The following is a 15546-nucleotide window of genomic DNA, read 5'->3' as shown; positions in this document are numbered from 1 at the left end:
TTAAGGGGTAGATGCAAGTGATGAGAAAAGGGTGGAGGTATGGTTGATGGGAAATATAGTGGGGGAGGGGGGCAAAAGTGGCTCTGGAAGGAAGAGGTAACAGCAGCAGATAGATAGTAAGGAGATGATGTAGGAGTGAAAGTGAGAAGAGAGGGCAATGAATTGTGGAAGAGATGGTGGGGGGGGGTCTGAGGTACACAAGGCACTGGTTAATCTGGATGAACAGTTGAAGAGACTTGCACAGTGTACCATGGAGTGGGACTGAACCCACAACCATTTGGTAGAAAGACAAACTTCTTAACCAATTAGTCACCTCTACACTCATGAAATGCTTAAAAAGAAAATCTATTTTTGTTTTTTAAATTATTTTTCTGATCAAGCAAATTCTAGCAATGTCTATAAAAGCTCACCTCTCTCTCATTGTTCTGTAGAATTGGATTACATTTGCCTGTAAATTAGACTTATTTATGTACAAACTGGACATGCAGGTCTATTTTATTGAGCTTTTAATCAAAGACAGTCACAATTAGCAGAGCTGTCTGATGACATTTAAGAAAAGTAAATGGGTTAAGGGTATGATGTCATCATTTCTATAGAAGTTAAAGATGTGACAACAGATAAAGCCTCCCTCTCGCTTATACAATAGAGTTCATGTTGAGGAATAATTCCATGGCACAATTTAACTGAATCAATTCTTCCGGCAGTGCCAAGTAGCATCCAGCTATTTGTAAATGTATGCTTGCATTATGTATGTACAACATTTGTGGCATTTTAACATTGAATGCTGGTTATGGGTGGGTGAAATGCATCCACTATGAAACCCATCACTTCTATCTCTATTACCATCACCTACTAAAGGCCCAGAATCCTGACAGTCAATGTCACCACTTCTTCCCATATCGGTCCAAGGTCTTTCTTAGCCTTTGGTACCTTCCACTGTCAGCATCAGTATAAGTGTTTCCCCTGTATAGTTTGGTGAATTCATTTAATGTCCAGACAACAGAACATAGTCATCTCATTTGCTTCCATGCAACTCATTACCATATTATATCACATCCATTAAACAGGTTTGAAAGTTAAAGAAAATTCCAGAGCTGTCATGGAGGTAACATCCTCCTTGATTACTTTTACTTCATCACTTTAGCAAACCATAACCAAACACCTCTTGCACTCAGGCAACAGCATCTGACCACTGCTTCTAATGACTTTATTTCAGAAATGTCCAACAACAAACAACTTGGGTGCAACTGTCACATTTAAAATCCTGGTTCACTCGCCTTTCAACAGAGATTCCATAACACTTTTTTGTGTATTGCTTGCAATGAGTGAATCCCTAGGTTGTAGTGAGTAAAAAGGGCTTTAACCTCTAGTGACGCTGGGATTGTCTCTATTCAATTAATTATTAGTTCTTTGGTCTTTTTATTTACCATTATTCCCAACGCTGCCATCCTCATCTAACATCCATCTTCCAAACAGTGGACTGAATCAGGCTCCTATGTCTACTTTCTATGGCCACACACACATCATTATCATTTTATGGTTGTTTTTCCATGCTTGCATGGGTTGAATGAGTCTTCCCCAGCAATGTCCTGGCATTTGCTGCTGTTCTTTGTTATCCCCATTGTGAGATTCAACCTCCATTATTTCTTCTTCCATTTCCCCTTGTCTTCTTCTGCAAGTTCCTCCCATTCGGATTACTTAGACCATATTTATTCAACTGTCATCCTTCATATGCATTGAATATCTGAGCCCTTGTTGCAAGCTCCTCTCTCATACACCACATCCGATTCCACTTATATTCAGTTTTTCTCTCAGCTCATTTCTCTTCCCTTCATTCGTGCACATTAACATCACACATTCAACATTGGCCGCTCATTTTGATTATGTCTTTATTTGATTGCTATTTTACCAAAAAGGTAAATTCAATCAGAACATGATTTAAACTTGATTTATGAAGGGATGTGACTAAATATCGCAACTGAACAACTTATCTAGTATTTTGTCTGACGCTAATGGCCTTGCCGATTTTATCACTCAGCTGGTATTGAAATATTTTAAAGAAAAAAAAATCCTTCCAGAATGCACAGACATATACCAATATTTAAAGGACGTAAACAAAGATTATCTTCCCATCGACCGATATCTTGCAATTAGGCACAAATATTGATCACCGTCCACGAAACTGAGAACAAGATCCAAGGTAAGAGAACTCTTTCTTCGCTTCACGAGTGGAAAACAACCAAGTGGGAAATAAAATACGGTAGTTATGTCCCTTACAACTTCTCATCCTACACATTTTGATGATTACACGAAATGTTCACAATTACGTTCTTTCAAAACAATTTTTCATTTCTAACACTTCTTAAGCATAATATTCACAACCTCTTTTTTTTACAGATATAATAATTCTAGTCGAGTTTACTTTTTAATACACAGTCTCACTGTTTAAAATGTTTATACTACTCTACTTTCGGATTCTATCTACTTACCTAAATATCTATCTATCTATCTTATTAATATATATATATTTATCATCATCATCCTTTAATACTCATTTTTCATGCTGGCATGGGTTGGACGATTTGTCCAGGTTCCAGTCTGAAGAAAATGAGTAAAACTAAAAACAGAGAAAAAGAGGCAGTGAGATATGAAAAATTGTGATTTAATAAAAACATGAACTAAAAAAAAAACAATCTCAATTTAAATTAGGAAAATATTTTAAGCATGTGGTAGTAGTGAAAAATTAGGCATTGGAGATTGGAGGAAGATGAACTGTGATATTAACAGTGGCACTGATGTGAAATTAAAACAAAGAAATTGGTTCTTTTAATAATAATTAAAGGTAACAATTATGATGGCAACAATTTTAAAGCCCAACATTGACACAAAATTGTTGCTATTTATTTCTAGAAAATTTAGAAATTATCCCCTACAAAATCCATGGTTTTAAATTTATTATTGTAAATAATATTATTATTGCAAGGCAGCAAGCTGGCCAAATTCTAAGCCTGTTGGACAAAAATGCTTCGTGGCATGTCAGAGACCGAAGAAATGGCTCTTTACATTTCAAGTTCAAATACTGCCAAGGTCAGCTTTGCCTTTCATTCATCTAGGGGCTGATAAAATGAGTACCAGTCAAGTACAGAGGTTGATGTAATCAACTATCATACCCCCCACCCCCCAAACTGTGGCGAAATTTGAAACCATCATTATCATATTATAATTCAGTTTGTTACTCCACAAGTAAGGAGGCGCATTACACTATATTTGGCTGATATCATTATTAAGGCAGCGAAGGCATTTTTGGGGGAATAGAGCAACTGTGGTGTGTTTTCAAAGATGAAGATATATCCAGAAAAGGAGGGGCTGATTTGAAGATTTTGGTGAGGATAAGGGCTAATTGTAGGGTGGATTGTTTGAAGGAACTGAAAGAAGAATTGTCAGACTAGCAGCTTGTTTGCTTGAAGCAAGTGGGGATATTATTATTATGTATGATAGTGAGTGTAGCAGAGCAAGATAGGGATAATGTTGGAGGAGAGAATGTGTGAAGTGTAGAGGTGGAGTGAAAGCAGGGAACGGGCAAGATTTCCACGGGAATACAATTCACAGAATCCTCATGGTTGTAAAATTGGTAGGGATTTTTTGAAGCGAGAGTCTAGAGGATAACTGTGCCAAACAATTTGCCAATAACTGATGTAAGGTTCAGTTTGTACACAGTAACCAAAATGAAAGTGTGATTTCCATTTGTTGAGGTCTGTGCAATAAACATTAAATTCGAATGTGTTGAGATTAGATTTTTCTCAATTTATACCTCATTTTTAGCCATAGAATTACATCCATCATTAAACACGAAAAATTAGGCAATAATTTACAATTAACCCTTTCGTTACCAAACCGCCCAAAGCCGCCTGAAAAAAATTTTGGTTTATGAAACCAAACCGCCCGAATTTACCTATTCATATTTAAATGAGAATATCAGAGCAAATCTCTTCAGTACATTCGTGAAAACACGTATTATACTTCGTAAACAGTTCATCTACAGTTTTGTACAATGATCGAAGTGTAATTTTAATTCCGTGAATTTTGGGAGATTTTTTTCCGAAATTTGTTCCTATTGTGTTTTCAAAATTTGTAATTCTGACAAAAAATGGATACGAATTTCATTATATCAAGCAGCGAGTCAGAATTCGAAGGATTTTCTACTGAAGACCTTGATAAATCTAACTCTATGACTGAAAAAAAAAAGCACATGGTATTTGATAATGAATTTGATGTTTCATTTTCCGAAAGTGAAAACAGTGAATCTGAGATCTCCGATAGCGATAAAGAAAACGAATTGGCACCTGAATGGAGTGAAAATTGAAAAACTGTTTCTTTCGGTGATTTTTCTGCAGAAACTGGACCAAGCCACAGACTTTCCCAGAAGGGTAAAGCCTTAGGCTATTTCTATTTACTTTTTCGAATGAGCCTATTTGAAATCATTACAGCGAAAACGAACCGTTACGCTAAACGTAAACAAAACGAAAGAAAGGATAGATTGTTATTTCCCACAACCTTAAATGAAATTAAGGCCTATTTTGCCATAAATATTATTATGGGTATCAGAAAGTTACCCAGAATAACAAATTCTATCGTAAAATTTTGTTGTATACCCAATTGAATATTAGCTAATATTTTCTATAGCGATGTTTGAACAAAATTTTAATAATTTTATATTTTGTGGAATTTACCTGTATCTACCTGCAAATAGAGTCACTTTGTGACAAAAATTATAGTATAGAATTGGTTGAGAATATTTCATTAAATTATCTTCCAAAAATCAGATTAATATATCGATAAATAAAAAAGTTATAGTTGTTTAATGAAACCAGACTAAATTTATGATTATGTTAGAAATTAATTGAAACACATAAGGGGTGTAATTTGGTCAGAAATATAGTAACGAAAGGGTTAAAGCAGTATTTGTACTTCTCACAGTGAGACCACGCATAAAAATGACAACATTTCAATGATATCATCTCATCTTCATACCCTATGTTTTTTGTTTCTCAAGACTTTCATGGCTTTGACATGTTTAGGTGACCAACTACAGATATAAATAGCCAAGCATGTGCAACAGTCTTCATCTTATTAGATGTCCTTCCTTGCAGCGAGAGAGGGAGAGAAAGAGGCAGGGAGGATGAAGATAAGTATTTAAAGAAAGAGTCGAGTGACAAGATCAGCACAAAAAAACCTACTTTGATGTGTTCTTGCAGTTTCTTTTCATGTTCTTGAGCAAGCTGCTTCTGCTGCTGCTGGAACTGGTGCAGCAGCATCTCTTGCTGCAGCTGGTATTGCTGTTTCATCGAAGCAAGTTGTTGCTGGAACTGCTGGTCTGTAAGGATGTTACCAGGATATGTCTGCACTGCCTGTGCTGTTGTGGTCGGTGCAGACCGCCGTGCAACAGGAGGAGAGGGTGGAAGATCTGCAACGGAACAAAATTAAGACTTAGAAATGGTGTGTCACAAGTGGAATAACAGAAATAAATAAATAAAAAGACTTGAGTTTATAAAAGAAAAGTTAAATGAAAGTTGCAGGTTAAATGAATTGCCATGGAAACGTGACTGGAAAGTACAATTAACTGCAGTGGAATTTGAAATCAGAACGGATGTCAAAAATGTTCTTTGCTCCACCATTCCTGGTGCAGCACCATTACAAGGACAACAACAACAACAATGATGATGATAATGGTTTCTTTCATTGCTTCAATCCCTGCAATCAAATGATTAGTGCAGATTTCAATTCAGAAATGCAAGATACTATAATATGAGAAGCAAATTCATGTTGTTGTTGTTGCTGCTGTAGTGTTGATGATGATGATGATGATGGTGATGATGAAGGTTGATGTGAACCCAGATGTGAAGGGTGACAAAGTGTATTCCCTTCGGGATTTGAATACAAATATAATAGCATTTAACTCTAAATTTTTGGCTTTTTGCACAAAACACACCAACTTAACATTAATAAGAGTGATAAATATATTTGGAAAAACAATTTTCTTTCAATCTTTTAATTTTCAGTTTGTTTATGTTAGCAACATAACAAAAACCAAAAAAAGCACAACGCTATTGCTTGAGCCAAAATGTGCAGAAGAGATCAACTGCACCATAATAATATAAACAGATCAGGGAGGGGAAAGAAATCATGCAATATGTTAAGAGAAAGTACACAAAGTACATCCTGTTGTGTTTTCAGGTTACTATCACCATAACAAAAGAAAACAGAAAGTGCACACATTTGTTTTGTGTAGATGTCAAAATGATGAAATGCAAAGTCAAGCTCAGCGGAATTTGAACTCACAACGTAAAGACAGACGAAACATCGCTAAGCATCTTAACGTTTCTGCCAGCTCACCACCTTTGACTTTGAGTTTATCAAATCTGCGACTAACATCGTTAGGAGTTTATCATTTCCTGCCATAATTATTTCCAGGAGCTCAATACCTCATCCCCGTGCTGATATTACAAGAGGGTGACACTGGCCAAACAGACAGGCTGCAAACGGTAATGCTTATATACCCAATGCAGATATTGTGTTGTACCACTGGATACAATACTTAGCTCTGCTTCTTTTAAGACTAACCATGCAAAAAGGAAAAAAATTGCAATCCATTATTTATTCTTTTTATTCTTTTACTTGTTTCGGTCATTGGACTGTGGCCATGCTGGAATGCCACCTTGATGGGTTTAGTTGATCAAATTTATCCCAGCACCCATTTGCTTCAGTCTGATGGTAATTCTCTCAGTCTCTTTAGCTGAACTGCTAAGTTATGAGGCCATAAACAAACCAACACTGTCAAGCTCTGTGTGTGTGTGGGGGGGGGGTGATGGATACAAGCACAAATATGCACATGCACATATGCACACACACACACGCCCTACCAGGTTCACTCAGAAGATATTGGTCCACCCAGGGCTACAGTAGAAGGCACTCCCCAATGGTGTTGTGCAGCAAGACAGAGCCTTAGACCCTAGGGTTGTGAAATGAAATTCATTGCACAACCATTTCTCTGCTCTTAAAAATAAATGAATCGCTTTTCTATTATGAGACACTGGAGGTCGCATTGTTACAGAATACAGAATTAATCCTTGAGCAGGATGTCAATTTTCATTCAAGATGGCGCAGAGTTACAGGAATTTATCACATATTACAAGTACATAGTTTCTCACCCCCACCAAACACACACACCACCACAAAAAAAAAAAAAATAAATAAAATATGTAGTAAAACCAAGTAGGATTTGAACTCAGAGAATCAGACTCTGTTAGTCTACCATTTCCAAGAACTTCCATTACACAAATTGATAGCAATGAATTTGTGGATTTAACACAAATTGTAGTCAAAAGATTCTCCCTAACCTCAAATATCAGAAAATTTCAGAAGATAAATGCATTTCATTTCGTATACCACCACCCTAACCACCACCACCACCACCATTCTTGGACAAAAAGACAATAAATCATTAATTCTTTCTTAGTTGTTACGAGTCAAATAATATCTTCTGGGGACTCAAGCCACACTCACCAAAGATTACATCTCTTCTTCAAGAGACTTATTTCCATCAGCTCGCTTAACATGGGAATGATTTTTTTGATAAATGGTAATTTTTTTTTTGTTCTTTAAAGGAAATATTTTTTTTGTGTCTTTGTCTCATAGCCGTTTAAGATAAATGGAAAAGTTTAATGGGAATTTTAAATACAAACAAGGTCCCTTGTAAATCATTCCCCTGTCACACAGCTGAGAGCAGGATAATTGCCATAGTTGCTCATTAGAAAAAAAGCAAACAAGCCTGCATATATATATATATATAGGGAGAGAGAGAGAGAGAGAGAGAGCATCACATATTTATATTATCATGTAGTCTGGATATACTATTCTTGTTATATTGTCCAGGCCAGAATAGGCAGCAGACTCTTGCTGTTGTTGGTTTTATTAATTTTGATGTTTGGCCCTTACCCCACTCACCAGCTCCAGGTAATTAAGTTGATGATTTAGTAACAAGTGCATTAACAAATATTAATCAAAGAGAATTTATTTAATAAAAAAATAGAACACAGTAGAGAGTGAGTTTGGTTTTTGGCACTGAGGGGGGATAGCTTTGGACATGTTTCAGTCTTATTGATTCTCATCAGCCAAACAGTCTGACTGCTACAGTTACATTTTTAGAATGACAAGAGAAGTATATAAGATTTCTATGAAAGAACATCAACGCTTTAATGGTGGGGAAAGGGTTGCATGATTGTGACACCGAAGCAAAAGATAAAAGATTTTTTTTGTTTTCCTTAAGAGTAATTTTTATATTAATTTTCATTTTAAATAAGTTCAAAATCTAAGTGCCATGAAATGTTCCCTTGGCATTTGGCATGAACATAAATTCATCCAAGATTCTGGCATTGTTGTTGTCAAACGAATATACATCCAGAGCTTATACAGAATATACATCTGTGCTTCTAAACAATTATCATCATCTTTCTCATCTGATGATGAAGCTAAGTCAAACGACTTCATCGCTGTCCAAAAATCTTTCCTTTGTCACTTGATTTCTCCTGTCAATAAGGGTTACTTGTGCTGAGGCACTTGCGTATCAACTGAGGATGGCCATATCCATGTAAAATTTCAAAACCATTTATTGATGATGTCCACCCTTTGGGGTTAAATGAATAATTTTAATGAATGATGAATGGGGGTGGGGTTTACACAAAAGATTATAGTTGTACGAAAGAAACCCCCTCATTAAGTACTGGCATCATCATTATCCTCCTCCTCCTCCTCATTTCTATCTTTATTTTTCCATGCTTGCATGGAGTGAACAAGTCCTCTCCAACACAGCATCCCACCACTTGTATTTCTTTGTCATCTTTTTTGTATAGTTTCAGCTTCCTAAGATCAACTTTCACCACTTCTCTTCAGGCCTTGGTTTTCCTCTTCCACTTGTTTCTCTTTCCACCAGAATCTCCTGGTTCCTCTTCCTGTCATCGATCCATATACACAATAGATCCATACCACCGTACCCATTGCTCTTGCACACTACCCAGTTTTTCACTTACCTTGTCATTTGTACTCACTTTATTTCTTTCCAACCTTCGCACGTTCTCTGCATTTAGCTCCCATGTCCCAGCATGGAAAATGGATGTTAAATGATGATGATGATGATGCCTCACTATCATGCAACGCTGCAGTCTGTACACATGCATAATATGATCCACTCTTCACTCACAGCAAGAATTCAATGTTGTCAGCAGAGATAATAAACCCCAGGATGTTTCCCACTAAATTCTAATTCAGGCCACAATGCTTTCAGTATGCCTCCCCCACCACTACCACCACTGCTGATTAGGTCACCCAAGGAACAGACACTGTCAACAATATTTTGCAAGCCTTTAACCCTTTTGGCACCAACCTGCCTGAAACCACCTCTGTAGTACAAATGTCTTGTTTTCATAAGTTTTGAATTAAAATCTTCCACCAAACCTTAGTCACAATTTATGTTCCTAACACCAGCTTAATGATAACAAAGTTATTTTACTAAATTCTTTGTTATATTCAAAGTAACTGAAAGAAACACAGAACATCTCAACAGAAATACGGTACTGAAAGGGTTAATGGTTTTCAATGTAGCAGACAGAGCTCATTGTCTCATTCTACCCCAGTCAGTATTTTCAGTTGATTGTTGTAACCTTGAACACAAGAAAATTTCTTTTTTTCTTTCTTTACAGTTCCATTCAAATATTTTGCCATAATATTTGGGTGGCACAGTACAGAGAGAATCATTCTAACATTTAGAATTTGAAACCTTAGATCTCAGTACCTGAAGTAACAGAACGTTATTTGAAAGAAGAGAAGCAAGATGTATTTTAACAATTGAAAATCATTGACATGGATGTTAACATTTTCAGATGAGCAAATAAATCATCATCATCATCATCATCATCATTCAGTGTCTGTTTTCTATGCTGGCATGGGTTGGATGGTTTAACTGGAACTGGTAAGCTGGAGAGCTGCACCAGGCTCCAGTCTGTTTTGGCTTGGTTTCTACGGCCGGATGCCCTTCCCTTAATGCCAACCACTCCGAAAGTGTAGTGGGTGCTTTTTACGTGTGACTGGCACAGGTGCCTTGTACATGTCACAACTACGATTTTGCTTGGCCTGAGTCAATCGAAACCAGTTAAACACTTCATATCAAAAAGTATTTAATGAGTTTCAATGATTAAAATACCCCATCTAACTCTTTTTTCAAATAATTTTTATGTTACTTTTGGTGTTTAGATTATATATCATCATCATCACCATGATCATCATTTAATGTTTGGCTTCTATGCTGGAATGGTTTGAATGGTTCCAAGGGATGAGACAAGTCAGAGTCCAAGGACTGCAGCATGCGTTTCCAATGTCTACTTTGGCTTCGTTTTGATGGCTGGATGCCTTCCCCAACACCAACCCCTAGCACTAGGAATGATCTTCTGGCAACCTGACTCTTGTAACTCAGTGAAAATAGGAATGGACAAGGATTCTAGAAAAGGGGATGAAAATACAGAGAATATATCAGGATTTATTCAATAAATATTCTCCCTCTCTCTCACACACATACACACACACAGCCAGTTTCACATTTGATTTTCAAAAGTGTGTGCCATGTGGAACTGTATTGCAAAGTGTGTCTTGGTAAAATTTGTTTTTATAGAAAGATTGTGGCTAAGGATGCTGTTACTTAAGGTTACAGATTGATAGGTTGATTGAGTGTGGTCACATGGTAAGGTAAGGAATTTTTGGTCAGTTTTCCACTTCATTCATGTGTTGAGGTCATGTGACAACCTTGCAAGAAAGCTTTTGCCCAATGGAGATGTAATTTGACAGAAAATAACTATGAAAGGTGAAAGTCACATCTGGATTGAGGTCTGTTTTAGCCTTTCCATTGTATCCATGTGCTACATGAAATTAAGTAACACCTACACCCCCCACCACCACACCTTGTTACGTAATGTTCTGAAAAAGCAAAATACAAATGTAGAGTGCAGGAGTTTATTTTGTCTGGTCCGGTGACCCTCGAGCTTCCATGGTATGCAGCCACTTCTTTAGACGCATGAGGTCCAGTTTGACCGACCAAAAGTAGTAGATGCATACAATGGAAACTTCCAGGCTGCTGGACTGGTCTAAATGGTGTGTGTGTGTGTGTGTGTGAGAGTGAGAGAGAGAGAGAGAGGAGAGAGAGAGAGTACTTATCATTTTAGATCAGAACATACCTAACACTGAAGTCCCATACAAAGTGTGCATACTTACTAAAACATGAGGATCTCAGCTGCTCAAAAATTGAAGACATTTATTTACCAGTTCAATCGAAAAAGATTACAAAAGTTATGTTTCAATAAGAAAGATTGTTCATATTGAATACGAAAATTGAGGAACACACACATACACACACAAGAATGAATAGAGAAAACCTTGTTTCTGTACAATTTCTCCAAAAAGACACCGTTTAACCATTAGTTAAGCATTCTACTAAAGAAATTCTATGCTCTAAATATTCTTTGAAATATTCTTAAAGCTCTAATGTCCCCTGCTGTTCAACCCTGTACTTACAGCTCCAAATGTGAGTTTAAAAGACACAGAGTCGGGTTACAGAGATCTCTGTAATCTTATTACTGTTTCTGGGTGGAGCAACAAGGAGAGGGCAAAAGAAAATCTTTCTCATCTTCTAGCTTTGAATGAATTCCACATTTCTGTGAAATAAGATACCATTCTCCATTGTCACTGGTGGAAGACGGGGGATTAGTCTCTCAAGTCAATGCACGCACACACACACACACACACACACACACAAATACCAGCAGCACATTTGAGTATCTTGAATGTCAAGGTTCAAGGGTAGCAACAGACTAACTGGGTCAAACATGTGGGAAAAACATATCGTAAGTAAATAGATTAATGAATAAACAAACAAAAAGTCAATGATCTTTCATGGAATTCAGCACTTGTCACCATTTGGAATCTTTTCATTGGAAGTTGCCGGGGATCTTTCAACAAAATTAACTTTAAGAATAAAAAGGAAAAGACAAAAAAAAACATTGGCTTTTTCGCTGTGCATGTATCATCAGCTAAACACCCACATCCTCACCCCCTATAATCCTCACTGTACATGTGAGGGGTAGAGTGTTGTTGTTGCTGCAAGCTTTAACCCTAACCCTAATCTTCCAACAGCCACAACTTTATTAGGACAAACCCCCACTCTTCCCCTACAAACCACTCTAAAAATACTCCTCAGGAACACCATCCCTACCACTCAACCCAGACAAACACAAAATACATTACAAAAATAGCAACCGAATCAATAACACTGTAGCCTCCCCAAAACTATTTGCAGCCCAGCATGTCTGTTTCTGCTGTTGTCACTTGCAGAACAAACAAGCGTCCAGAAACAAAATGGACACTGAACAATAAGCAAGACTGCCAAAGACTGCATCACATACCATGAAACACTATGCATTAGAGAACGCAGTGAAATCCTCAAACATGCACAAGTGTTAAATCTGTTGAACAGTTGCATTCACTGCAACACGAGGCATGCATGGCAAATAGTTACATTATGGGTAAGAGACTCCAATGAAGTCCCTGAGCAAACAAATATCTTGTGGGTTAATTTGGTAGACAAATTTATCCTTTACTTGTTTTAGTCATTGGAAGGTGGCCATGCTGGGGCACTGCCCCAGTATGGTCATAATCCAATACCTATTTTTAAAAATCTGGTACTTATTCAATCAGTCTCTTTTGCTTGAACTGCCAAGTTACAGAGGTGTAAACAAACCAATAGGAGGGGGGGCAGTGGAGTAAACACACACACACGACAAGCTTCCACAGTTTTTGTCTACCAGCAAATTCACTTGTAAGGCATTGGTTCATCTTGAACCAGAGTAGAAAATGCCCACCCAACATGCAGCGTAGTGGGATTGAACTCAAAGCCATGTACTTGCAAAGTGAGCTTCTTAACCATCGAGTCATGCCTCTGTCTACCTTGGCAGATTTTGTAATGTTGATAATGTGAGGCTTCTAGCAGAGATGAGCAAACAGAATTTCATGTGGTTTGGAAACAATAAGAAAACAGGTAGAATATGCTGATTTGCTTCAACAGTTCAAATTTTATTACAGCATTTTACCGTTATGCTGCACGGCTGATCAAGGGACCATAACCAACGGCTCCTGTTTGTCTGACAGTATTTTACAGTTGAGTGAGTTAGTAGTTTGAAGGACATCCAGCTATAAACTGAATTGTTTCATGGAAACCTGGTAAGATTGATATAAAACTTATTACTTGTTAGATCTTCCTGTAGAATCTCTTTTAAAAACATGATTTGAATTATTGCAACTGTTTCCAACCCATGCCATCATGGTAGGCAGATGTTAAATGCTAATGATGTTTCCATCTGTTAAATGTACCATAAAAACCATGTGGCTTTATGAATACCCACCTCGTATCGTTTTACTTATTTTCACTTAAATCCTGACGAAAGGCTTAGACATCATAACTACATTGTAAGCTATTAATGTTTTCTTTGAGCTTTTTTTCTTTTTAATTAAACAGTTTACAACATTACAGCCATGTAGTTTTCTTAGTATTTGAGTCAATAAAGTATTGGCAATGCTCTAATTTAATAAAAACTGTATTTCCTAAATTGTAATAACAAGTTTATGTACATATAACGCTATACATTAAATTTAATTAATACATTTTGAAAGCAATATCTTCAAAAGTATCCACAGTTAATTAAATTATGCACACGAGTTAGGAGTTTGGAAATAAAACAAAGCACATTCAATTCCTAAAATGCAATCAGTAAACAATTTATATTTGTTAATTAAATTCAAATTTCTAGTAAAAATTTGTTTCAATACAAAATACTTTAATAATTTATTTGTAAGGATTTTAGTGTTCAATTTCACAAGTTCAATTACTGAAGCATCCAGATGTTTGCCCCAAGATAATGAAGTCTACCATTCATTTGCCTGCAATAATCTAGCTTTGTCTAAAAATGGTTAAGACAGCTCATAGGTTAGCAAAATAGGTTCATTTGATTTTTTATCTGTTTTTCTGTGCTGGTATGGATTAGTCAAATATATTTTGATAGCACCATTTCACAGCAAGATGCTCTCCCTACTACTAACCCTTACCTGTTTTTCAAGGGACCTTTTGTCCCACAGTCTTCAAAGGCTCACAGTCAATGGGTGATTTGTTGAGAGAAGGAAATCAATGTCACAACTTTAAGCTCAGTATTTTTGGAGAAATGCAAACAAACACACACACGTGAGAGAGAAGGGTTTTAGCCAGTGTTTGTCTGGCAAATTTACTCACATGGTTTGGTCAACCTGGGCTTGTAGAAGATACTTGCCCAAAGTGCAATGCAGTGAGGTTGAACCCAAAACCACATGAGTGGGAAGTAAACTTCTTAAACACTCAGCCACTTAAAAAAATCAGTTTTGACAGGTTACTTGTAAAATTCATCTGGAAACATATTTTTAATAAGTCTTGATTTTTTAAAAAAGAAATAATTGGTCTGATGGCAGCAGTTGTTCAATTCCAAATCAGACCTGACAGAGCAGCAGAGAGAATTATGATCAAAGCTGTTCCAACCAAGTCCATCCTGTCTTTTGGAATTGGGATATAGTCTATCTAGAACTACACTATCTATATGTTCTTCATTTTTTTAAGACAGTAAAATATGATTTAAGGGAAATTTGGCTGTTGTTTCTAGCAGATTATGTGAAGAAGTACAAACTTCTTCATTTGGTAAAATGGAAGTATTTTCAGTTTTATGTTTTCGTTTGGGCAAACACTGTTCTTATAGAGTCAGGTGTGATTTTCAGGATAGATGGTTATTATTTCCAGCAGGTCAAGTCACCACATATAGGCTTCCTTGTTGGCTATAAAAAGAATATATAAACATATGTGGAGTATGCAATTAAAACTATCACTGGTTTGCAAAAACACTTCACCAATTTCATATGGAATTATTTCCTTTGATACATCAAATAGGCATCTTTTTTTCTTTTTCGTTTTCTAAGAGAGTAATTTGAATCAGAAATTATGACTTAAAAAAAAAGTCTGACTTGATCCCAATATTAAAGATCCAACTAGAAAGGTTATACACTGGAATTGTGAATGAATTTAGAGAAATGATTCCACAACTATAAGTATTGCAGACTCTGAGGAATAACTTATGTAATTCTGATTAATTAATTACTACAGCTGCTGAAATTGGCCCCATGCAAATAACAACCTCCAATGGCTAGGACACAAGATACTAACAAGTACTTAGTCAAGTGTCCAAAAATAGCTGCTTGGTGGCTACCGCATAATCAAGCTTCCTGTTGCTTTATAGGCATCCGAGAGAGAGAAAGAAAGAAAGAAAGAGAGAGAGAGGGGGGAGGGAGAGAGAGAGAGAGAGAAATGTTATTGGAACAGGTGAAGATGTGAGGTTGAGAAGTTTGTTTCCCTACTGCTTGGTTTCAAGTTCAATC

At 36.6% G+C, this 15546-nt stretch overlaps 1 protein-coding gene across 5 annotated transcripts in view; it reads right to left on the bottom strand.

Annotated features, from left to right (window-relative positions):
- Positions 1-15546, bottom strand: part of LOC115215943 (histone deacetylase 4) — a 335866-nt gene that overhangs the window by 99032 nt on the left and 221288 nt on the right. For all 5 annotated transcript variants that reach the window (XM_029785321.2, XM_029785323.2, XM_029785322.2 and 2 more), the window contains exon 4: positions 5238-5464. In XM_029785321.2, the coding sequence (XP_029641181.1) occupies positions 5238-5464 (227 nt within the window). The remainder of the gene's footprint in view (positions 1-5237; positions 5465-15546) is intronic.

Source organism: Octopus sinensis, linkage group LG9, assembly GCF_006345805.1.
Source record: "Octopus sinensis linkage group LG9, ASM634580v1, whole genome shotgun sequence".
Lineage (NCBI taxonomy): Eukaryota > Metazoa > Mollusca > Cephalopoda > Octopoda > Octopodidae > Octopus > Octopus sinensis.
This window is presented reverse-complemented; position numbering and strand designations above follow the sequence as displayed.